Here is a 24,977-nt window from a genome sequence, read left to right on the forward strand (position 1 = left end):
ATATATTTTAGATCTATTTGCTTTGCAGTAAAGTCTCATTCGATTGACATTTTAGTCATTTAGCAGACTCTTATCAAGAGCGCCTCACAGTTAGTGCATTCAACTTAAGATAGCTAGGTGAGACAACCACAATTCACAGTCATTGTAAGCACATATTTCCTCAATAAAGTAGCTATCAGCAAAGTCAGTGTGAGTAGTAAAATATGAAGTGCGAGTTTTAGTTCATGAAAGGCAAGGGTGTTAAGTTTTTATTTGTATTGTTTTTTTTGGGGGGGGGGGTATTTTTTTTGGGGGGGGGGGTATTTAAGATACTTTTAAAGAGTTAGCGTTTCAAACATTTTCAGAAGATGGACAGGAACTCTGCTGTCCTAGCATCAGCGGGAAGCTCGTTCCTACCTTGACCTGGGTTCACCTTACATTTTGATTGGTTCTCGGAGGTGGAGCAAACGAAACTCATAGCATAGAACAAACATAGTTATTTTGATGTTGTGTAGTACAGAGGCCATTTAGATTGTTATGTTTGTCGTGATCAGTTACCAGGATTATGAAATCCTCTGGAGTGCAGATTGCCTACAGTACTTCATGGCCTTCTGGAAGATTCAAACGTAGTTAATCAAATATTTTTCTATTTCAAATACCCATAAGTTGTTTCCCAGCCAGCCCAGTAAACGTATGAAACGTCATTAGTAGAATATATAGGCCGTGTTCATTAGAATGGAGAAAGACAGATGCGCATTCATTAGAATACTGTGACCCACTGAAGGTAGGGTTCTCTTTGCCGGGATTATATGTTTTCCTTTCCACTTACCAGATATTATTGCTGTCAGAGGTCTTGATGATAACAAATGCTATTGTTGCGGCCTCCAAGTGATTGTTCCCTCTTGTGCTTTTTATCCTTCTAGCTGTAGTTGTGGAGAAAAAAGAAGCGGTAACAACGGTCTCAGGAAAAGTGGACGGTGACAAGGGGGAAAAGAAGACCAAGGGAAAGAAAGAGGGCAAGGGTGCCAAGGAGGAAAAGGATGATGAAAAGGAGGGATCAACTAAGAAAAAAGGAGAAAAAGGTGAAAAGGAAGGTGGAAAGAAAGGAGAAGCAAGTGAAGTAAAAGGGAAGAAGATAGAGAAAGGAGGAGGTGATAAAGGAGGAGGTGCAAAAGGAGGCGCAAAGGGGGGAGCCAAAAAACCTGCTGTGAAAAAGTGAACACTGGGCCGGAAACACACATTTATTTTTTTACTCGTCGATCTTTTAATACTTTTTGTAAATATGGAATGCGTATAATATTGTATATAATGAGAATAAAGGTACATTAATTTCTTCAACCTGTATGTAAGTTCTTGTTCGAACAAGAACATAATTACTATAGGATTGCAGTCATGTTTCAAATTCAATGAACACTTCAGTTACAGTACAATTGTACATTTTAATGTCTTATTCACGATACAATGATGAACATTAGATTGGAATTGTATTTTATTTTAAACCCACGTTTACATTTACAACATTGACTTCAATCAACCGACTTTGAGTGAAATCAACCAGGTATGATGTGTCCTATTTCAAACACAAACAGTCACACCCTCTCTACACATGGCATAAAGACTATTCATGAAAAATAACAACTCCTATCTCTTTGAGGACAGACACATTTTCAATATAAGATAAATAATAAAACAATGAAAATATCATGTAATTTTTACTTCCATGAGAGGTAACTTTCAAAAAACGAGTACAATATTAGCTCTGTTAAGAATTGGCCTGTTTACATACTGAATTTAAAAAACAATACATTTACATGATACAATCAATAAATCAAATCAAAAGAAATGTTATTGGTCACATACACATATTTAGCAGACGTTATTGCGGATGTAATGAAATGCTTGTGTTCCTAGCTCCAACAATAGGAAATATAATAGGGTATTAAAGTGCTCAAATATATATATAAAAAAAAAATGTTTTCCTAATCAACACTGGCTCTAGCATTGCCCCCTTCGAACCAAACATGGACAGTTAAAGTTCAGACGGACATACATACAAAACATAATACTAATAATACTCCCAAACGTATCTACTTGCGAGTGGAATGTTTGTTGGCTGTAGGTTGGTTTAAGATAACCACTGTATAAGAAAATGGGGATATTCTACTGTATTTTTCATTTTCTTGTTGGCTTAGATGGCATCTTTAGGTAACACTTTCTCTAATGGTATCCTTACATCACGCTTATATCACGCAACAGATCTTTGTGAGGCAGAAAATGATCTCCACCTTTATATTTAGCTCTACTCTTCAGTATAAAAGATAATGTGCCCTAACCATATAAGATCATGACAATAAATAGGAATAGCAAGCCACACCGAGATCAGAAATGAAACGTACATTGGGATGGACAGGGTTGAAAACGTATATGAACTATTGGAACGGATTGGGAATGAAACAGACATTGGGATGGACAGGGTTGAAAACGTATATGAACTATTGGGACGGATTGGGAATGAAACGGACATTGGGATGGACAGGGTTGAAAACGTATATGAACTATTGGGACGGCTTGAGAATGAAACGGACATTGGGATGGACAGGGTTGAAAACGTATATGAACTATTGGAACGGATTGGGAATGAAACGGACATTGGGATGGACAGGGTTGAAAACGTATATGAACTATTGGGACGGATTGGGAATGAAACGGACATTGGGATGGACAGGGTTGAAAACGTATATGAACTATTGGGACGGATTGGGAATGAAACGGACATTGTGATGGACAGGGTTGAAAACGTATATGAACTATTGGGACGGATTGGGAATGAAATGGACAATGCGTGTTGGGACCTTGACATCTTTACACATAGCCTGGTGAATGAGTCTGTTTGTGCTTTAGCCAACTCCTCTCTGTGTTCTATGTGTTCATTAATTTTCATGCCAAACATACAGTACATACAGTAAGGCATGACAATGCTAGAAGAGTTGGCTACAGCACATACTGTACTGTATAGGATCAGGCTACTTGACACACTCTAAAAGACACACATTCTGCTTCTGTGACAAACTAACAAACAAATCACTTCATCCCTTCACTTCACTCCCTGAACATTGTCTGGGAAGCAAACTGCAGTGTGATGGAAGTGAAATGTAAAGTGTAACTAGAAATATTTTCGCAAAGTATATATTTCAGGAATAAGGCCTGGGGATGTGTGGTATATGGCCGATGTAATATACCACGGCTAAGGGCTGTTCTTAGGCACGGCGCAATGCGGAGTGCCTGGACACAGCCCTTAGCCGTGGTATTTTAGCCATATATCACAAACCACAGAGGAGACTTAATGCTATTATAAACTGGTTACCTACGTAATTAGATCAGTAAAACTAAATGTTTTCTCATACCTCTTGGTATATGGCCTGATATACCATGGCCTTCAGCCAATCAGAATTCAGGGCTCAAACCTCCCACTTTATAAATGTGGATATAGAGTAGTGGGGGAGGGAACTGTAGGGTCAAAGTGTATACATGTGGATATACAGTAGCGGAGTGCAATTGAGTTCTTGACTCCCATCAACCTAAACTGCCATATTCACAGAATTACATGTGAGTATAGTGTAAATAGCTGTCTAATGTTATTACCTCTGATAGGCATTCTACTGAAATGTTAACTCTATGGTCCTGAATCCTCATACAGTATGTTGTCCCTCACCTATAGTATATATCCAGTTTCTATGTGTTTACCACTAAATACAATATAAATCATTCTACATTTTCAACATCCCTTAACATTTTCAACAGTCTGTACAAATATCAAATTATAGTTCTAATACATTTACATGACCTTTGATGCTATTTTAGCTCACAGCTAGAATGTATTTTATTATCATTGTAAACATTGTGACTTCTATGCAAATGCATACATACTGTATATACAAAAAGAGCAGCAAAACACTGGACTATATAAAACATAACAGTTGTGTACTATTCAGTTCTGGTGTTCCTTCATACCGTCCGTCTCTTCATAAGTCTCCCTGGGAATTCTCCTGTGGAATTTGAGAATCCCTAGGAGTTCCTCATCTAATTAACATTCCGTATTTTTTTTTTTACTGTTTTCTGCACCCTGAGTTTTGGAGAGGGTGCCTCCCTTTAAAACATTAATAAAGTATTTTTCTACAATTCCATTATAATAATAGCCATTTTTTGTCCTCTTTGAGCTGTCTCTACCACTCCATTTCTCCCAAAACTTTAGGTCCAATGCAGCCGTTTGTATCTCAATAACAAATCATTTCCGAGTAACAATTAAGTACCTTATTGTGATTGTTTTCAATTAAAATGGTAAAAAATAAACCTAAATTCCTTCTTAGCAAAGAGTAATTTCTCAAGCAAGAATTTTGCTAGGACTATATGGAAGTAGTCTGAGTTGGGAGAGGAAAACTGAAAACGAGCTATTATTTGCAGAGAGGTTTGGAACTCTCTTTCTTATTGGTCTAGTAACTAATTTACCCCCTGGTGATATTGCCAGGCAGGCCAAAATTACATCCAACCAAAACAGGCAGAAATTTCAGGTGGTCTTTTCAAACGGCTCTTACATTAAAAGGGCATAATCATAATTTTCACAATTTTACAGTATTATTCAAACCTCAGAGTGTGGAAATATATGTAAAAAACAGGAAAATCACGTTTTGACTCCAATGAGCTCCAGGTTTTGGTTACTTTTGTGGCATTATATATTGTGAAATATAATATTATTATTGAAGAATGTAATCATCAACACATCATGGAAAAAGCATAACCTTCATTAGCCATTGAATATTAGGATAGTCTCTTTTAAATAGCAAAAATACAAACTGTACAAAAAGTTGATACTCATGGGGAAAAGTAATCCATTGGGCCTTTCTCCATATAAATCAACTCTAGAAGCCAGCACACCTCTGAAACTACAGACTAGCTCCAACTGATGCACTAGAATGGAGGGTTTAGAGGACCTGAGTTTTATTCCCTTTTAGCTACATCAAAGTGGGTTGGGTCATCTCAATGTACATCCACATTTTCAAACAAATTGAAACGTAGTGAGATCTCCCCAACTACGCATGCAGAATCAACTGCAGCCAGGCATATTCTCATATCACTAGGAGTGCCTAATGTAGCAGATGTGAGCTAGTGAGCTGTATGCTAACTTAGCCATCTGCTACACTAACATAAGCTAACATGCTCCTGCCAGAATGAGGACCATAGTAAACGGTTGATACCTTCAGCCACAGGACCTGTGGACAATCAATGCTGTCTGTTTCAGTCAGACACATTAGCCTACTGTTCATCCACAGACCATGGTTGGTATTCATCCATTATAAAGTACTTGCTGCAACACATTGAAGGCAGTGAAATAAAATCAACTGAGAAGCTTGACTGGTCTATGTGGTGCTATGTTTCATGGGAAGCTCTCAATTGCGCCCTCTCTCCTCTTCTCCTTTTCAAAACTCATTGGATGAGAAAGCCAGAGGTCCCTCTGGAGACGAGGAGAGAGGACACAAGGAGTATGTAATTGAGATCTTTCCCATGACTCATTCCTACAGAGATCGTTCTCCCAGTGGAGGCGCTATAGGCTGCCTGAAAGTCTCTCGCAAGAGGTCACATGATTGTCACATGACGGTCTCCCGCTCCTCCTCCACTACAGGCGAGGGTTTCTCCTCCTCAACAGAATGCGGTGGCACGTTACTGGATGGCTGCTCCTCCTCGGGAACATGTAACTCCTGTCCTGAGGAAGGGATGGAGTGCTCGGAGATGGAACCATTCTTCACGTACCCCGGGAGATTCCGGTGCCCGTTCACGGTGACGGGGCCCCCAAGGCGTGTGGTGAGGTGCAGTGCCAGGGGCCCCCGGGCAGTGACGTTGGTTACACTGGTGTGAGACACCATAGGTCCATAACTATATGTGTTACTGCCACTACGGGCTTTACGTTTAAAGTCCAGCGCAAGTGTCCTCCTGCTCCACGATTTCTTAATTTCCGCTTGGACCTAAAGATGGAAAGAAATTAGATTGTCACTAAATAGATCTAATCTACTGTGACATACAATAATTGAGTCTCAGGTCTGTGCATGCTGTGACTGCAATTCATCTTGAACATTATATTATCTTTCAGGATTACATATTTTGTCTTAAATAAAATACTATAATGAGTCATTGCAGACATTTTCAAATAAATATATTAACAAAGTTGTTCAAAGTAGTCCTTACCTCCCCATTGCAGAAACAATATATAATTGCTACAAAGAATCCCTGAAAAGGATAAAAAAAAACATTACATTTTTGCTTAAGCCTCAAAGTTCACAGGTTGACCTGTGCATCTATCCAGAGCACTCTGGAAGAATGCCATGCAATCTAAAGTGACTTCTTCACGTCATTGATACCAGCTGCTTACTCTGAAAACACTGAGCTGTGCTCTCTCAAAATCTTAACTCATTCACAGTTTAATCACAACTCAAAAGCTAATTATGTGTAGCACACCACTAGAACAGATGCAGTGCCCCTTAGTGGATATTTTTAAAGTACTGTAGTAGCCCATCGTTTCGGATCCATTGCTGGCTGCCTGTGACTAAACCTATATACAGTAGTATATTAATTCATTATTTTGTTTGTTTGTTCATTCATTCATTAGTTAGTTTGTTCATTCATTCATCCATCCATCCATCCATGCTGTACAACATAAGTCGGTACCTGGAATGAATTGAATAGCATCTCATAGTGCATCTGTATCTGCCATGGGACTTCAGTCACTTCAGTATAAGGCATCGCCATGAACACTATGTAGTGGACACCAAACAGTGGCATCAGGACCAATGTAGACTTCAACAGTTTCCTGAATAAATACAAGCAAATGTTCATAAGATTCTTTTTTCTTACAATCTACACTGAGCGTACAAAACAGAATACCTTCCTAATATTGAGTTGTACATCCTTTTGCCCTCATAACAGCCTCAATGTGTCAGGGCATGGACTCTACATGGTGTCAAAAGCGTTCCACAGGGATGCTGGCCCATTTTGACTCCAATGCTTCCCAGAGTTGTGTCAAGTTGGTTGGATGTCCTTTGGGTGGTGGACCATTCTTGATACACACAGGAAACTGTTAAGCTTTGAAAACCCAGCAGCATTGTAGTTTTTGACACACTCAAACTGGTGCGCCTTGCACCTACTACCATATCACTTTCAAAGGCACTTAAATATATTTTCTTGCCCATTCACCCCCTTAATGGTACACATACACAATCCATGTATTGTCTAAAGGCTTAAACACCCTTCTGTAACCTGTCCCCATTCATCTACACTGATTGAAGTGGATTTAATAGGTGATATCAATAAGGGATCATATCTTTCACCTGCTCAGTCTATGTCATGGAAATACATAGATTGTCATGTTTTGTACACTCTGTGTATTTATTGGCATTTTGCCCCATTGTTCATTATAATTGTTTTGCCAGCTACAAAGATCATCTACTGTACCTTTACAGTTCTGTACAGATTTCTACAGTTCTGTACAGATTTCAATGTGATTATTATTATTATACTTTTAACATGTATTTTTAGATTTACTGTGCGTGACATTTATTGTAATGAGGAGATTAAGTTTGATATTATCGTGGTCATTCACTGCATTATGCATTTTCATACATACTATGTATCACTGACATTATTGGTGGCATGTTTTGGTGTGATAAAGAGTCTATATTTCTATCAGCATGCTGGAGATAAAACAGAATACAAATGTCATGATAAAGCAGTCAGGGAAGGAGGAGCAGTCAGTCAGAGTAATGCTTCTTACCTGTACTGCTGTCTTGTGTCACATCTGCCAGCATTTGTCTCCCGAAGTTTAGTGGCCAGAACTCGTATTATATTCAGGAACAGCATAAAATTCACCTTTGAAAACAGAAAATGACACAATGTAGAACACCAAGGCCAAATCTCTCAAAAAGCAAATGGTGGTCATAGTGGTAAGTAATTGTGGTAAGTAAACGTGTCAATCGAAAACCTTAAATGCCATTACGCCAATTAAGATTTTCAATTGACATGTTTACTTACCACTATTGCTGTTAGAATTGGCACTTGTACGATCCACTTCAGATTGCCAGCACTTAGGTCCCAGCACCTGCAAGTGATAAACAGGGCATTTATGAAAAACTAATACAGGTAGGTATAATTGCTTAACTAATCGCTTTCAGGATCTGATCTGTTTCGGTTTATCCTAGTGTAGCAACAACACATGGGGAAGTTGGCAGTGCTTATAGTCTGTTCCTAGGCTCCGAGTCCAAGGCTGGAATTCAATCCAACCAGCCATGGCTATGTTTACACATGGTCCTTGTACACAAACTACTGCCTCCATACACACATTTCCTATCCTGAAAACTGTCAGAATCTATCTGTGAGAGGAACTACTGTGTAAATACTGCATTGCGTGTTTCTATGAAATTGAGGATGTACACTCACACCCTTAAATGTTCTAAGAATCTAAGAGGATTCTGGAACATGTTCTAAGAATCTAAGAGGATTCTGGAACATGTTCTAAGAATCTAAGAGGATTCTGGAACATGTTCTAAGAATCTAAGAGGATTCTGGAACATGTTCTAAGAATCTAAGAGGATTCTGGAACATGTTCTAAGGTCCCGTTTCACATTCCCATGAAAGGTTCTGGCAAATGTACAGTACTATGTGTTTAGACCTGACATCATCAATGACGAATTGGGATTTTAGTGCAGTACTTACTCTGTGTCTGCCAAGGTGGCTCTCACACTCGCCCACACTGTCACAAACATAGCTGGGACCCCTGTAAATCAACAACAGCAAACATAAAAAAGATCTCAAAACAACTAAACAGCCGAGACCCCTGCAGAACAGAGCATAATTATTTGCAATCACACAAACAATGATTCAGAAACAAAATACAGTCATTTTCTTTCAATTATCGTTGTGGATTCAAGTCAAAATTACCCTTGTAATATACTGCTAATATAATGTAGTTTTTCGGATTCTTGCAGCGAGGCAATTGGGTGACACGGCATCCACATTGTATGCGCTGTGCTTACATTACAGATACGCACAGTGTGTACAATGCAGGAGCCGTACAGCCGAGTTTTCTGAACTCTTCTTGAGTTCTGATTATAGTAGAACTCACACAGTATGTGTGAAACCAATGAATTGTAGACAATTGTGGAATCAACAATATTATCAGCTTTCTTCTAAACCTTCCTCGAAACATGACAACATTGGAATGGCTTTTGAAATTGATTGATTAATACATCTGTCTGGGATAGTTTGTTTAGCTTATTTTTTGACTTCGTAGCAGTGAATTTGCAGTAAAACCTCCAAAGAATTCTGGGAACACTCACCCCATCCAATTAGAGTGAATCCCCAGAGGTACTTCCTGTCTGAGAAGAAGGTCATGAAGATGAGGCTGTGAAGGTACAGACCCTCTACTAGGATCCAATAGTAGTTGGTAGCCAGGAAATATAGGAACAGGGTCACTGCCACCTTACAGCCAATCTAAAGGAAACGCAACAGACAAATATATCAAATATACTGAGCTTACTAAGCATCCTTAAATATAGCAGCCTATTTCATGGTCACAAGCACTTGTAGATGAATGACTAATGACTTCCAACACCTTGAGACCGTGGCAATATAAGGTTCTATCTGATCTTTAGATGGTTTTTCATATTTCTATGAAGTAAACATTTTGAAAAAGTACATTTTAAGTAAAAACAAAACAAAAAAACAATTCTATCTGCATGAACCAATATGAACTTTGTGATATAAGGTTCTATCTGCAATCCAATCACAAGCCTGAACAAATACAAAATGAATCAGAACGCATGTCTCTGCCATCTCCCTCTAAGTATGATCTAGGCTAGTCTAGCCAGCAATAAAGGCATGCAAGCAAAAAAAAACAACACTGTCAGAAATCTTACAGTAAATGATATCACATCGTTGTTCAGTGATGACAGTAACTCATCCGAGGATCATAATACATGTCTTAATGTATTTGATGATATGTTCTGACCCTATCCTGATACAATAGTGTTGTTCTATAATTTATGCTATTCAAATAGCTACAGTCTTCTTAAAAACTGAACATGTCTAATTCAGAAGTGTCAGACAGAACCTTATGGCTGAACCCAGATTGACATTTCAGAGCCATTAGGTTATATCTGCGATTGCACCCCCCCCCCTAAAGAAACAGATTTACAAATGTCTCAGGATTTTGATACTCTGCACTTTAGGTACCTTTAAGCTGAGGACCTTAATGGTTAACAAAATAAGAATTCACTACAAAACAGTTCTGAGATCTGGCATGTGAAAACGTTTATGCTCAATATCTCAGAACTATGCTTTGGGCAGATAGAACCTTGCACCTTGATCACACCTACAGCATCATTGCGCAAAATGGTACGCAGCAGCATCTGGATATGTCTGAAACAGAAGTTTAACATTCACCTTCTGTTACCATTTCTGTCGAGCCGTCTAAGCATACATTTTGACGCACACGTTCGAATGAATTCAACGTATGCACAACACAGAACGCACTGCAACGGCCTCTGCAACGACACGACAACTACGTTCCATTGGAAGTGAACGTAGTTCTGGTGAACCAAAATGCAATGACGCTGTCGTTGTGATCGAGGCCCTATAGTCTCAAGGTCACGACCTGTCAATCGCAGAATCAATTCAGAATGCCTTGGATCTTCTTATAGTGACCTGAAGCCATTTTGAATCCTTATAATCCACTCTTGCTTCGCACTGTTATATAGTTCTACTGCTGGGTTGGTGCGACATACAGAAACTCTAAGGGTAGTGTGTACATTGATAAATGTGAAATCCCTTTGTAGTGAGTAAACCAACATTCAAGCCTGTCCAGGATGAAACCTTAACCTCTAGGTTCCAATCACGGTTTGTACAATTAAAGATGTATTCTAATCCTAATGAATACTGTTCCAATCTGTAGATGCTGATCAACTGTAAACAACAGGAAATCCCTGGAGGTTCAGCCTGTGTATGCCCCGAGAGAAGCCATCCTCTATGCCTGTCTATTCTAACAGAGTACTTTGAAGTCCATAGCTGATTCCTTCAGCCTTGCATGCTCACTCCAGCTAGGGATGATACACATGAGCCAAGAGAGACTTAGCCTGCCTCTCTCTCTCTCTCTCTCTCTCTCTCTCTCACTCTCTCTCTCTCTCTCTCTCTCTCTCTTTCTCTTTCTCTCTCACTCTCTCTCTCGCTCTCCCTGTTTTATAATCATTAGGCAAGTATTTTCCAGTAGCATTGACTTTTTCTAATTTAGAAATGCTGCGACAGACAGTAATGAAAAAATTATAATTATAATGAAAAGACTGATGACTCATAATACTGAATGCTGGAACGACTTTAGTAAGTCATATCCAATAGTCCCTGGATTACACTGATCACTATATCCTTAGAGGAAGGCCTTTTACAACGATCCAACCAATTTACAATGGACCTTTCAAAATAACAAAGTTATAGAATTTGTAAACAGCAAGTATTTGTTTTCTATGGAAATAATTCACAGTTGCGTTTGGTCAGTGACTTAACTACATTAGCCTGCTACCTACTATTCTCGTGCACCAAACTTCCTATAGTCTGGGGAGAAAAGATTAGGTACTTACAAACTGGGTTTTGTCAGCTGGAGGAGCCTCAGTGATGGACTTGAGATCTTCCACACTGACTCTCTCCATATCTTCTAGGGCAGAGCCAGAGTACAGCACCACGTCCTTTACGAAGATGCTGATGCCTCGGAGCATGAAGGACACAAACAGGTGCATGTGGATGTAGTTCCTGGTACAATGCAACCGCCTGGAAGAGAAGAGAGGAGAGGAGAAAAAGATTGTATAAATGATGATATAATCTGCACCGTGATATGCAATCATCTTGTTGGGGTAATTGTACGTTATACTGTTGGCTTCTTCAAACCAAAGACAATCATTGAAAAAATACATAAATCCTTGTGCAAAACATCAGAGAATGTGTTGCTACTGAGCCATTACTACACTAGGAACCCATGTTGAAATGTTATCAAGGTGGTAAGTGTGTGAACGGGTGAAGGTTTTTCACAGTGAGTGTGCGTGTGAACAGTATGTGTGTGAATGTGGGTGTGTGTTTTCACACTCTTCAGAAGAGTACTCATCATAATTAGAGCCAGCTGAATTCCTCGCAGACTATAACACATTCTAGAGATTTAGGGGATTGAAAAGCACAAATATTGAATGAACCTCGCCCACCTTAGCCATTTGGTCCCTGGTTCATTGAGTGAGGGAATTATTTTATAAAGACATAAAAAGTATTTGGTGGTAATTGTAATGTTGCAGGGTGGCCAACATCCTCCTGGAGATTCCAGAAGAGCTACTGTGCGTGCAGGCGTTTGCTCCAGCCCTGCTCGAAAACCCCACATTATAAAAAATCAGCTGCTCAACAGAACCTTGATAAGATGACTAAGATGACTGGTGTGTTTGAGCAGGGTTGGGTGAAGATTCTTCACAGCCAGTAGCTCTCCAGATGGACGGTTAACGGACCAGGTGTTTTATACAGTAGCCTATCAGTGCAGTATTATACTTTGTGGGGGTTAAGGCCTTGCTCAAGGCCACAATGGCAGGAGATACAATACTTGGGTTCAGAGACCAGCCGCGTTCCATTGTCAACACCAGTGATCATAATGAATGTACTGTATATTGTGAAGTGGCTTCTTGCATCAAAAATGCAATGTTCAGTCACCTTTTTGGCCCATGGTGTGACAGACCATACAAGTGACTCAAGCTTTCGGACAAGTAAAAGATCAGTTCTACTTGTCCGAAGGACAGGTGGCTAAAAAAGCTCATGTCAAGCCCTGATGTATTGAGCAGATCAAAGAGCATGTGCATTTCCTCCCAGACAAGCAAGTGTATCTGTCACATTACACTCAAAATATCCCTTGTCAACATCTTTAAATCATAGGGAGCTATATAATAAGTGACAGCAGAAAACTCATGAATCATTATTCACTCACTATTTGCTTGTGACTAACCTCTGTAGTCAAACCAATAGGTAACCTGGTTATTAGACAAGCTCTGCTTTGGGGAATATTGATTTATGAAGTTGTGAGGGAAAATCATATTGTTTGTGAACCTGTGGAGGCTGCTGAGGGGAGGACGGCTCATAATAATGGCTGGAACGGAGTGAACGGAATGGAATCAAACACATGGAACCGATGTGTTTGATACCATTCCACTGATTCCGCTCCAGCCATTACCACGAGCCCGTGCCTCCCCAATTCAGGTGCCACCAGTCTCCTGTGAGGTGAACAGTCCCCCAGTGCATTGGGTGAAGAGGAGGAACACTACTGCTAATGTGCAGTATGTATCACTTGGTCTCTCCCCAGAAAACGTTTATGAACCTGCCTCTCTCGTGTCCAAGGGTTTTAAAAGCCTGAAGTTAAATGGAAGAGGGAGTCGTGGCTGGAGTGCTCCTGAACATGCTGCTGGATACTCAGCCCAGACATCCACGGACCCCTGAGACGCCTTATTAAACTAAGTCAAGTTGAGCGGAACGTTTGTAAACACGACTTTACACCAATTCCTGGACCTGATTCACTGTAAAATATCAAATGAATTCAAGGATTAGCGTTTATACTGTTGAATATGAGTCATACGTTGTTCTAAGGCAATGATAAGAACAATGTAACTCTCTCTATAACATCCAACCAGTCAATTCACTACATATAAAATTGACTGTCAGAATAAATTTGTCCTTTCAGCCCGCCTTAAAGGTTTCAGCCTGTAGATGACAGTATTTTGATGAGGCTGAAACTGCACACCAATATATGAACGATATCTTCATATAAACATCCCACTAAGTAGACAGAATAACAGCAAACACTAACCACAGCTATCCTATAGATCTCTATGGCCTGAGATCAATAAGTATGAAAATAACTAAGAATATAAATGTCAGCAAGATGAGGCACGTACCACAATCACACACTGGCCCCAAGGCAACAACCTCAAAGGCAGCAATCTCTAATCCTTTTGAAAGTCAAACGCTCACGGAAAAGGCAAAGGTAAAACATTATAAACTCAGCAAAAAAAGAAACGTCCTCTCACTGTCAACTGAGTTTATTTTCAGCAAACTTAACATGTGTAAATATTTGTATGAACATAACAAGATTCAACAACTGAGACATAACTGAACAAGTTCCATAGACATGTGACTAACAGAAATTTAAAAATGTGTCCCTGAACAAAGGGGTGTCAAAATAAAAAGTAACAGTCAGTATCTGGTGTGGCCACCAGCTGCATTAAGTACTGCAGTGCATCTCCTCCTCATGGACTGCACCAGATTTGCCAGTTCTTGCTATGAGATTTTACCCCACTCTTCCACCAAGGCCCTTGCAAGTTCCCGGACATTTCTGGGGGTAATGGCCCTAGCCCTCACCCTCCAATCCAACAGGTCCCAGACGTGCTCAATGGGATTGAGATCCGGGCTCTTCGCTGGCCATGGCAGAACACTGACATTCCTGTCTTGCAGGAAATCACGCACAGAACGAGCAGTATGGCTGGTGGCATTGTCATGCTGGAGGGTCATGTCAGGATGAGCCTGCAGGAAGGGTACCACATGAGGGAGGAGGGATGTCTTCCCTGTAATGCACAGCATTGAGATTGCCTGCAATGACAACAAGCTCAGTCCGATGACACTGTGACACACTAACGCAGACCATGACGGACCCTCCACCTCCAAATCGAATCCGACCATCACCCCTGGTGAGATAAAACTGCGACTCGTCAGTGAAGAACACTTTTTTCCTGTACTGTCTGGTCCAGCGGCGATGGGTTTGTGCCCAAAGGCAACGTTGTTGCCGGTGATGTCTGGTGAGGACCTGCCTTACAACAGACCTACAAGCCCTCAGTCCAGCCTCTCTCAGCCTATTGCGGACAGTCTGAGCACTGATGGAGGGATTGTGCGTTCCTGGTGTAACTCGGGCAGTTGTTGTTGCCATCCTGTACCTGTCCCGCAGGTGTGATGTTCAGACGTACCGATCCTGTGCAGGTGTTGTTACACGTGCTCTGCCACTGTGAGGACGATCAGCTGTCCGTCCTGTCTCCCTGTAGCGCTGTCTTAGGCGTCTCACAGTACGGACATTGCAAATTATTGCCCTGGCCACATCTGCAGTCCTCATGCCTCCTTGCAGCATGCCTAAGGCATGTTCATGCAGATGAGCAGGGACTCTGGGCATCTTTCTTTTGGTGTTTTTCAGAGTCAGTGTCCTAAGTTTTCATAACTGTGACCTTAATTGCCTATCGTCTGTAAGCTTTTAGTGTTTTAACGACCGTTCCACAGGTGCATGTTCATTATTGTTTATGGTTCATTGGGAAACAGTGTTTAAACCTTTTACAATGAAGATATGTGAAGTTACTTGGATTTTTATGAATTATCTTTGAAAGACAGGGTCCTGAAAAAGGGACGTTTCTTTTTTTGCTGAGTTTACATACACATTTTGCACATTTTGTTTCAAAACACTAGGCTACCTGGGGCGGCAAGTAGCCTAGTGGTTAGATTGTTGGGTCAGTAACTGAAAAGTTGCTAGATCAAATCCCTGTGCCAACAAGGTAAAAATCTGTTGTTCTACCCTTAACAAGGCAGTTAACCCACTGTTCCTAGGCTGTCATTGTAAATAATAATTTGTTTTTAACTGACTTGCCTAGCTAAATAAAGGTTTTTAAAAAACAGTCTAGGGCAGTAGCAAGATACCACCAGGGCTATTGACTGATTTTCCCATTAAAAATCAGCACAAATTGTTTTATTAATTTTTGTTTTATAGAGTTAATGTTGCTGATCAATTTGAATTTATTATTTATTGATTATATTTTATTTTATTTTTCAGTATCAAATACAATGGATACAATGTTATGCAGAGATGTACTTATAACAATTTTATAGACAAATGATACTATTTACAGTCGAGGCAGAGAGTTGGGGGGCGCGAAATGTTTACTTCTTCCTAGGAGGGGCGTAACAGAAAATAATTGAGAAGCACTGCTTTAGACACACACACACATTATAAATCAGATATAGTAAAACAGGGTACAATTCAATTAGTTATATAAGTCACTCACTGCCATCAAAATCATCTTTGACGATATACAGTGCCTTGCGAAAGTATTCGGCCCCCTTGAACTTTGCGACCTTTTGCCACATTTCAGGCTTCAAACATAAAGATATAAAACTGTATTTTTTTGTGAAGAATCAACAACAAGTGGGACACAATCATGAAGTGGAACAACATTTATTGGATATTTCAAACTTTTTTAACAAATCAAAAACTGAAAAATTGGGCGTGCAAAATTATTCAGCCCCTTTACTTTCAGTGCAGCAAACTCTCTCCAGAAGTTCAGTGAGGATCTCTGAATGATCCAATGTTGGCCTAAATGACTAATGATGATAAATACAATCCACCTGTGTGTAATCAAGTCTCCGTATAAATGCACCTGCACTGTGATAGTCTCAGAGGTCCGTCAAAAGCGCAGAGAGCATCATGAAGAACAAGGAACACACCAGGCAGGTCCGAGATACTGTTGTGAAGAAGTTTAAAGCCGGATTTGGATACAAAAAGATTTCCCAAGCTTTAAACATCCCAAGGAGCACTGTGCAAGCGATAATATTGAAATGGAAGGAGTATCAGACCACTGCAAATCTACCAAGACCTGGCCGTCCCTCTAAACTTTCAGCTCATAAAAGGAGAAGACTGATCAGAGATGCAGCCAAGAGGCCCATGATCACTCTGGATGAACTGCAGAGATCTACAGCTGAGGTGGGAGACTCTGTCCATAGGACAACAATCAGTCGTATATTGCACAAATCTGGCCTTTATGGAAGAGTGGCAAGAAGAAAGCCATTTCTTAAAGATATCCATAAAAAGTGTCGTTTAAAGTTTGCCACAAGCCACCTGGGAGACACATCAAACATGTGGAAGAAGGTGCTCTGGTCAGATGAAACCAAAATTGAACTTTTTGGCAACAATGCAAAACGTAATGTTTGGCATAAAAGCAACACAGCTCATCACCCTGAACACACCATGCCCACTGTCAAACATGGTGGTGGCAGCATCATGGTTTGGGCCTGCTTTTCTTCAGCAGGGACAGGGAAGATGGTTAAAATTGATGGGAAGATGGATGGAGCCAAATACAGGACCATTCTGGAAGAAAACCTGATGGAGTCTGCAAAAGACCTGAGACTGGGACGGAGATTTGTCTTCCAACAAGACAATGATCCAAAACATAAAGCAAAATCTACAATGGAATGGTTCAAAAATAAACATATCCAGGTGTTAGAATGGCCAAGTCAAAGTCCAGACCTGAATCCAATCGAGAATCTGTGGAAAGAACTGAAAACTGCTGTTCACAAATGCTCTCCATCCAACCTCACTGAGCTCGAGCTGTTTTGCAAGGAGGAATGGGAAAAAATTTCAGTCTCTCGATGTGCAAAACTGATAGAGACATACCCCAAGCGACTTACAGCTGTAATCGCAGCAAAAGGTGGCGCTACAAAGTATTAACTTAAGGGGGCTGAATAATTTTGCACGCCCAATTTTTCAGTTTTTGATTTGTTAAAAAAGTTTGAAATATCCAATAAATGTCGTTCCACTTCATGATTGTGTCCCACTTGTTTTATATCTTTATGTTTGAAGCCTGAAATGTGGCAAAAGGTCGCAAAGTTCAAGCGGGCCGAATACTTTTGCAAGGCACTGTATTTCTTCATTGTTCCTTACTCTTTGTTGTCTCATATTCACAGTACTTTTACTATTTCCCAACGGCATTGTTTAAATATGTACGCTCAGCGGCACCCCATCAAATATTAAACCACAGTTGTCCTGATTTTAATGGAAGGTACCAATATCATTACTGTGACACTAACCCTAATCTCTGTCCCACTCGGACCGTTAATTCACCCAGCCCTCAAGCCCAGGTGGGATTTGGTGGAAGATAAAATATTAACAGAGAAAGGAATTTTCCCAATGGCAACAAGTAGATCACTCACCGGAAATAACCCAGGATGACCACAGCCACCATAAGTGATCCCAGAGAGATGGAGTATCCTACTGTATAGATGAGGTACAGACGGTCAAACACTTCCTGTTGAGAGAGACAATGACATATGAAGGAGAAACATTAGAGAGATGGAGGACCCAACTGTCTAGATGAGGTACAATCAGTCAAACACCTCCTGTTGGGACAAGAGAGACATATGAAGGATAAATGTTGTTTGTCATATCATGTACTGTGTACTCAGAGGTGTCAGCCTACTTACAGTAGTTTGGTTGAGGAAGTGATAGAAGTGATAGATGTTTCATAAATCCATGACTAGTATGTGCCTGGTGTGTTAGATTGATCAGTTTACAATACATAAAACATGGCTATACAGTCACTGACCGATGACATTCCAATTACACAATATTGTCCCCATACATTTGTTGATAATGTCAAGCTATCATGGGCCTCTGTGCCTTGTGTGCTACATTTATAATTTACAATATATACAACCTACCATTCCAATGACACAATATTGTCCTGATAAATCTGTGATAAACAAGTTACACATTTCATGCTTTCCAGAAGCACTGAGGATAATGTTACTCTTGACAAACGACTCACAGTCATTTTATGTATATTGTATTCTAATTTGCAATATACTATTTATTAGACTTAGATATTGTGTGTATGTACTGACATGTAGGCTGTGTGTGACATTTTAACTATATGTAGTTCCGTCCTTGACTAATAATGTTCTGTACTATGTATTATGTCATGTTTCATGTGGATCCCAGGAATAGAAGCTGCTTCTTTTGCAGCGGCTAATGGGGATCCTAATAAATACCAAATACCAATACAGTTGCAGGCTACACATTGCAACATAGAAAACTGCTGTGGAGCAAAAACTAAACAGCCTGCACACCAAAGGTCACAGAAGCTTATGTCAATGTGTGCAACCATTCCAAGATCAAAGGTCATGCCATGGTGTGCGACCGTTCCAGGCCTCTAATTAGTTTCTGAATGAAATGGGGTGCATTGATTCTGACAGCGAGCTGCCCACCAGACGACTAAAGCCCACCAAGCAATAAGGCTGCCCACCAAGAGACTGACTGAGATGACTCCAGGTTTCTAATAAACTGAACATTTGGCTTGAGAGATGTGCCGCGCTCACAAAAGCCTGGGTGAGGTGCGGAGAGTGCAGGGGCTTCCAGCAGGAGATTACAGCACAGAGCAGGCAGCCAGAGGACATACTGCTGGAGAGGTGAGAAGCTAGCACACCTGGGTTCAAATAGGACTTGTTTTCTTTCAAATACTTTAGCTGCACTTGATTGAGCTTGCCTGGCGTAATGGAACCAACAGCATAGTTCCAAAATAATACACTTTGCCCATCTGGCTCTCCAGGTAGGCTCAATCAACCCTGAAAGTATTTGCAAGAAAACGAATACTGTTTGAATCTAGGTCTGGCCTCCAGCTAGCTACCCGTGGTCCCTGTATCAACACAGCCTAGTGGAGGGGCTACTCTGGGGCCTGCTGTAACCAGAGCCTCCTCCACTGCTGTTATCATTTAGGGATGGAGACCCAGCGCCAAACCAAAGGGTTCCTAAGTTGTGGTGCGCGGCTGAAGGGTTTCATTGCTGCTGCTGTGAATCCTGGAACCGGGAGACCATTGGCATAAACATTCAAAGTCGAAAAGGGAGGAAAATTAGGGGGCCTCATCAAAATGTGGATGGATACCCACAATCTCCTCCACCCAAAACCTTAATGTTGAGAGCCACATTTAAAAGAAGGAGTGAAGAATGCAGGTGGGGAGAGACCAGAGAAATGTTGGGGTTAACAGGAGAAAAAGCTGCATTGAGCAGCACTGAAGAGAAAACAGATCCTATTGGGAAGAAAAAACATTGGACAGTAAAAATCACAAAGGCTGAATGTCCGCTCTTTGTTTTATCTGATGGCCTACTTCTCCTGTGCTCTCTTGGCCCTGTCCTTGTCAGCTGAGCAGATCTCATCACTATCCAACCTAGGATCTTCATTTTATCACCCTGTTGCAGTAGAACTTTCCTGCAAAAGTGTAGTGTATTTGAGGTTACCTGTCACCCTAGCTTTACCTTCATTAAACAGATTCTTACAATCTGATATGATTCCTGTAAACCTCTTCCCCTGACTTAAATGGATTGGAGCTGGATTGGATTGTCAGAAGAAAATGGTACATGACAGGCACCTCTCTCCCAAAATAATACAAAGTGCTGTAGCCAGGATGTTAAGGGAAAAATTCAACATGTGGAAATAGATTTTTTTTCAACACTGATTTTTTTCAAAGCAACTTTAATCATAGAAATGACTGATACTGATATCTATCTCCTTTGCTTTATTCTGCTGTTATCACAGAGGTCATTCCAATTTAATTCCATTCCATTCAGTAGTCCTTTACACTCACTCACTCGGTATGAAAATTGCAGATTTGGTCACTGATAAGCGCCTAAATTGGAACACAGTGGCTGTAAATCTGTTCTTAATAGTAAAATTTATATTTTAAAAGAAATACACTGAGTGTACAAAACATTAGGAACACCTTCCTAATATTGAGTTGTACCCCTTTTGCTCTTAGAACTGCCTCAATTCGTTGGAGCATGAACTCGACAAGGTGTCAAACTCATTCCACAGGGATGCTGGCCCATGTTGACTCCAATGCTTCCCACAGCTGTGTCAAGTTGGCTGGAGGACCATTCTTGGTACACACAGGAAACTGTTGAGCATTGCAGCAGCATTGCAGTTCTTGACACACTCAAACTGGTGCATCTGACACCCCCTACCTTACCCTGTTCAAAGGCAACTACATATTTTGTCTTACCCATTTTTTTTTAACCTTTATTTAACTAGGCAAGTCAGTTATGAACAAATTCTTATTTACAATGACAGCCAACAGGGGAACTGTGGGTTAACTGTCTTGTTTAGGGGCAGGACGACAGATTTCTACCTTGTCGGCTCGTGGATTCGATCCAGCAACCTTTCGGTTACTGGCCCAATGCTCTAACCACTAGGCTACCTGATACCCTCATTCACCCTCTTGAATGGCACACACACACATTCCGTGCCTCAATTGTCCCAAGTCTTAAAAATCATTATTTAACCTGTCTCCTTCATCAACACTGATTGAAGTGGATTTAACAGGTGACACCAATAAGGGATCATAGCTTTGATCTGGACAGTCTATGTCATGGAAAGAGCAGGTGTTCCTAATGTTTTGTAAACTAAGTGTATGATAAAGCTTAGGATCTCTGCTATACAGAGTTGTATAAGATTCGAACCATGTTCTAATTGTTAGCATAATGCCGAAATAGAAGATGTTCCCATCCCTCCTGCTAATTGGGATATTTTATTTTTTATTTTGTTGTCTGAGCAAGAGGAATGCTGTAAATTAAGAGCATTTGATGTGTTCTGAAATATCAGACGTTGAACATTATAATAAATACCGCTTTGATGTCATACAAGCAAACCATACACCCGTGTGTCCAAATGTGCAATTCATATTTCAATATGATAAAACTCATGTAATTTACAGTATCAATGTTTCTGATGACTTTGTTTGATGTGCAGTTCCAAGGATAACATGGCATTATACCCTGGGTTGTTCTGAACAGAACGAGCCTAAACACTTTCAAATGATGCCCACCTGACCCAGATTGTGATTTATAATGGACCGTTTTTAGATTGCGTGAACAACAACAGTAATTGGTAGCAGTGCAGGCCTATTTTACAAACAAAAGTGTGCTTGCTTCAGTTCCTCAAGGACATACATAGCTAGGAGAGCAAAAAAAAAAAAAAAGTAAATTAAGACTGTTCTTTGAGTCATAAAATTGCATTGAAATTACCTGTGCACACAAATTAGGCCTCACTCATTCCCTTGTAATTTCTTTGTCATGTTGCACCTACGCCACATTTGCCATGAATATTCTTATAATGTTATTGATGATGTCCAGAGTATTTTCAGATTTAATAATTGTCAAATGCTGCGAAAAGTGCAGCGTAATGTTTGGATTCAGTCTCGTGTAAGGTAAACTGTTGTGTCCTCAATTTTGGTCCAGTAATTTCCCAATAATCTTCAAAATGTCACATTTAAATTGTAATTATGGTTATGCATATGCTTCTCATATTTCGTATGTTAGAAACATTTCAATTTGGCCTTATCCATATAGGCCAATTCCCACGATTGTAACGGGTTAAACCCCTTGGCCCTCAACAACCGTTATTAGAGGTGTTCATTTCAACGATCGAATGGATTTCCTTAACACTCAGTTCTACGCCAGTGGACAGTGGGCCGCCATGGGTTAGTTTGTCTGCTCCGTCACTGGGCCTTCATAAGGAAGCGGTAGGTAATCAGCCCCTGAATGCAAGTATGGGTCGCTGCAGCCCATGGAGACTGGAGTATGGGTGACTGGGTTTGTCGAAAGGAGTAGGTGTGTGGAAAGCGAATCAGCTAATTGGGCTGATTTGTTGCCACTCAACACTATTTTGTGTGGCTGATTGGGATGCACGACGAGTCGATAAGCCAGCGACCAGTGAACCAGTGTTGTATTGACGTGCCTGCCGACCTGAGATGCTTCCTATTGTATCACGGTCGTGTCACCGGCGGTAGCTAACATGGCAATCGATTCACCTCCCATCAATTTATTTCAAGTAGGATAGCAGCCTACACAATAAATAACTAACATGGATAGCCATATAGATATCACCTCAATACATACATACAGTCTGCTACTCAATGGGGAGGGCATGAACGGCAACATTACCGGGACACAGTGCCTTTCACTCCGCTTGACAAGCACTTCTGTCCGGCAAAGGCTGGGGAAGTAGCTACCTAGTAGCCAATATCAGGGTGACAGTAAGCACACGCATACAATGCATGAAGAAACTGTACTCCCATCTTCAGTACTTTTAATCAAAAATAAATAATTGTCAGTTTTATTACTGAAAATGTACAATTATTTGTGTAAAACTAAATAAGACTCAGACTCATCCTTTGCCTTCGAAACACAAGTCCAAACTCTCGCTGTACGGTAGCTCATGCAGCGTTCACGTGCTAGTTGGAACTAGGAAACTCTGAATTTTATACCTGCTAAATGATTGTAGTTATACAACCAGTTAGTTGGATATTTCTAGTCCCGACTACCACGTGAGTGTATGGTAGTTGAGTCGTAAAACACAAAAAAACAACTTAATCAATTATTATGTGGATTATAATTAATGGACATTTTTGTAGGGGTTGATACATTTTTCATAAGGGAAAATCCAGTCTGGTATTTCAAAGTGGATATTTCAAACTTCATAAGCCGTTTTAAAGCTCAAATACACTACAAGTTTAACTAGGTGAAACATTGCTCCTGTAAGTCACTTCCAAACACAAGTATTAACAGATGCTCTTATCCAGAGTAACTTACAGGAGTAATTAGGGCTAAGTGCCTTGCTCAAGGGCACATCCACAGATTTTCCCCCTAGTCAGCTCAGGGATTCAAACGAGCAATCAGGCTACCTGCCTACTGTTGTGTTGTTCACATAATCTCCATGGGGGAAATAAGTAAATTGTCATGTCTGGTTTTCATTTCAAATAGTCCAACAATTCTGAGGGGACATGTCTTTTGTTCCATTACGCGACACTTCATCTAAATTATAAACAGGGTTTTTATGTTCATCTTCTAAATATATATTGTTATTGTTAGGTTCCTTACAAATGAGTAGAAACATCAGAAAAAGCAGAAGGTAAATGAGTCTAACAAAGGGGATGACAGACTGTAGATGCTCATTAAGTTACAGACAAGGTTATAGAATGATTGAACACTCAGAGAATGTGAGCCAGGTAGCTGCTCCAGTATGCTTAGACACAAAGCCCCCTCCAGGACCATCTGATGTGTGACAGAAATGAAAAGCATCCCACTGCATACTGATTTGGAGAAAAGGACCTTTGTTCTGACCAATCAAATCACACGTCCAATATCATTAACATTCTAATACCTCCACATTGATTATGTATGCTAATGCCACAACAGCCCCCAAAGAATAGAATAGATTGAAATGTCACTTTTTTTCCCAGAAACGACACACAATGGCCACTGTCCCTGTCTACTACTATTGTGTCAAGTCTCTGACAAAGTTGGCATTGTCTAATGGTGCGGAGAAATGCATGCTGGGATGGACATGACTCTCACCTTCTCATTGTTTTGGTTATAGTGCGAGAGGAATTTTGCACATTCGCTGTAGTTGGCCCAAGTCTTGTTGTTGGTGGTGGTCAGCTCCCACGTCCCATTGCTGTCACAGCGACGATAGGCTAGTCCTGTAGAATACAACACAATTACAGAAAACAACAGAATGACACAATGCACATGTAATTTCTTTTCACCTGTAAGTGCATATTGCCGTTGTCTAATCCCATCAGAAATCATGGGCATTTCAACAACTTCACAACAGCCTTGTATGACGAAGTACTTACATAAAAAAATACAATATCTTGTTGCATTGCCATAGCTATATAAATATACTGAAAAGAAATGCTCCATGCTGTGTTACAGATTAAAGTAGATAAAAGATTATCCACTATCTCAGCGGCCTATTGGCTATCTTACTAATGTGGGCATTGAGCACCATGACCTAAAATGGAAAATGAGCTCTGTGCAAGAGAACTGTTGAACTGCAGGCTATCAAGTGGCCAGTGTTACCTTTATGGTTGAAGTCATAGATGTAGTCTGGACAGGCAGTGGACACCAGCTTCCCGGGAGACCCCTCAGGCCAACATACAATGCCATCCCACTCTGGCGAGCAGTAACCATCTGCAGGAGTAGAGACAAAGCAATGGTGACATTTAAGTGTAGTGAGTTTGAGTGTTCACTGCCTTGGCTCCAACATTACACTGCTGGAGGCTTCTTTGTTAAATTCCAGAGCACCAGC

The 24,977-nt window shown here is 40.5% G+C and overlaps 1 protein-coding gene across 1 annotated transcript in view; it reads right to left on the bottom strand.

Moving 5' to 3' along the window:
• Window positions 1-1,450: 1,450 nt before the first annotated feature.
• The window catches only part of LOC110530495 (parathyroid hormone/parathyroid hormone-related peptide receptor), a 70,885-nt gene continuing 47,358 nt past the window's right edge, over window positions 1,451-24,977 (bottom strand). The window contains exons 3-13 of the mRNA XM_021613634.2: window positions 24,749-24,859; window positions 24,242-24,366; window positions 18,049-18,143; window positions 11,652-11,838; window positions 9,360-9,513; window positions 8,737-8,797; window positions 8,056-8,122; window positions 7,799-7,893; window positions 6,697-6,838; window positions 6,217-6,258; window positions 1,451-5,996 (exon numbers count right to left, since the gene is read on the bottom strand). Of these exons, the coding sequence (XP_021469309.2) occupies window positions 5,622-5,996; window positions 6,217-6,258; window positions 6,697-6,838; window positions 7,799-7,893; window positions 8,056-8,122; window positions 8,737-8,797; window positions 9,360-9,513; window positions 11,652-11,838; window positions 18,049-18,143; window positions 24,242-24,366; window positions 24,749-24,859 (1,454 nt within the window). The 3' untranslated portion in view covers window positions 1,451-5,621. The remainder of the gene's footprint in view (window positions 5,997-6,216; window positions 6,259-6,696; window positions 6,839-7,798; window positions 7,894-8,055; window positions 8,123-8,736; window positions 8,798-9,359; window positions 9,514-11,651; window positions 11,839-18,048; window positions 18,144-24,241; window positions 24,367-24,748; window positions 24,860-24,977) is intronic.

Source organism: Oncorhynchus mykiss, chromosome 8 (assembly GCF_013265735.2).
Source record: "Oncorhynchus mykiss isolate Arlee chromosome 8, USDA_OmykA_1.1, whole genome shotgun sequence".
Lineage (NCBI taxonomy): Eukaryota > Metazoa > Chordata > Actinopteri > Salmoniformes > Salmonidae > Oncorhynchus > Oncorhynchus mykiss.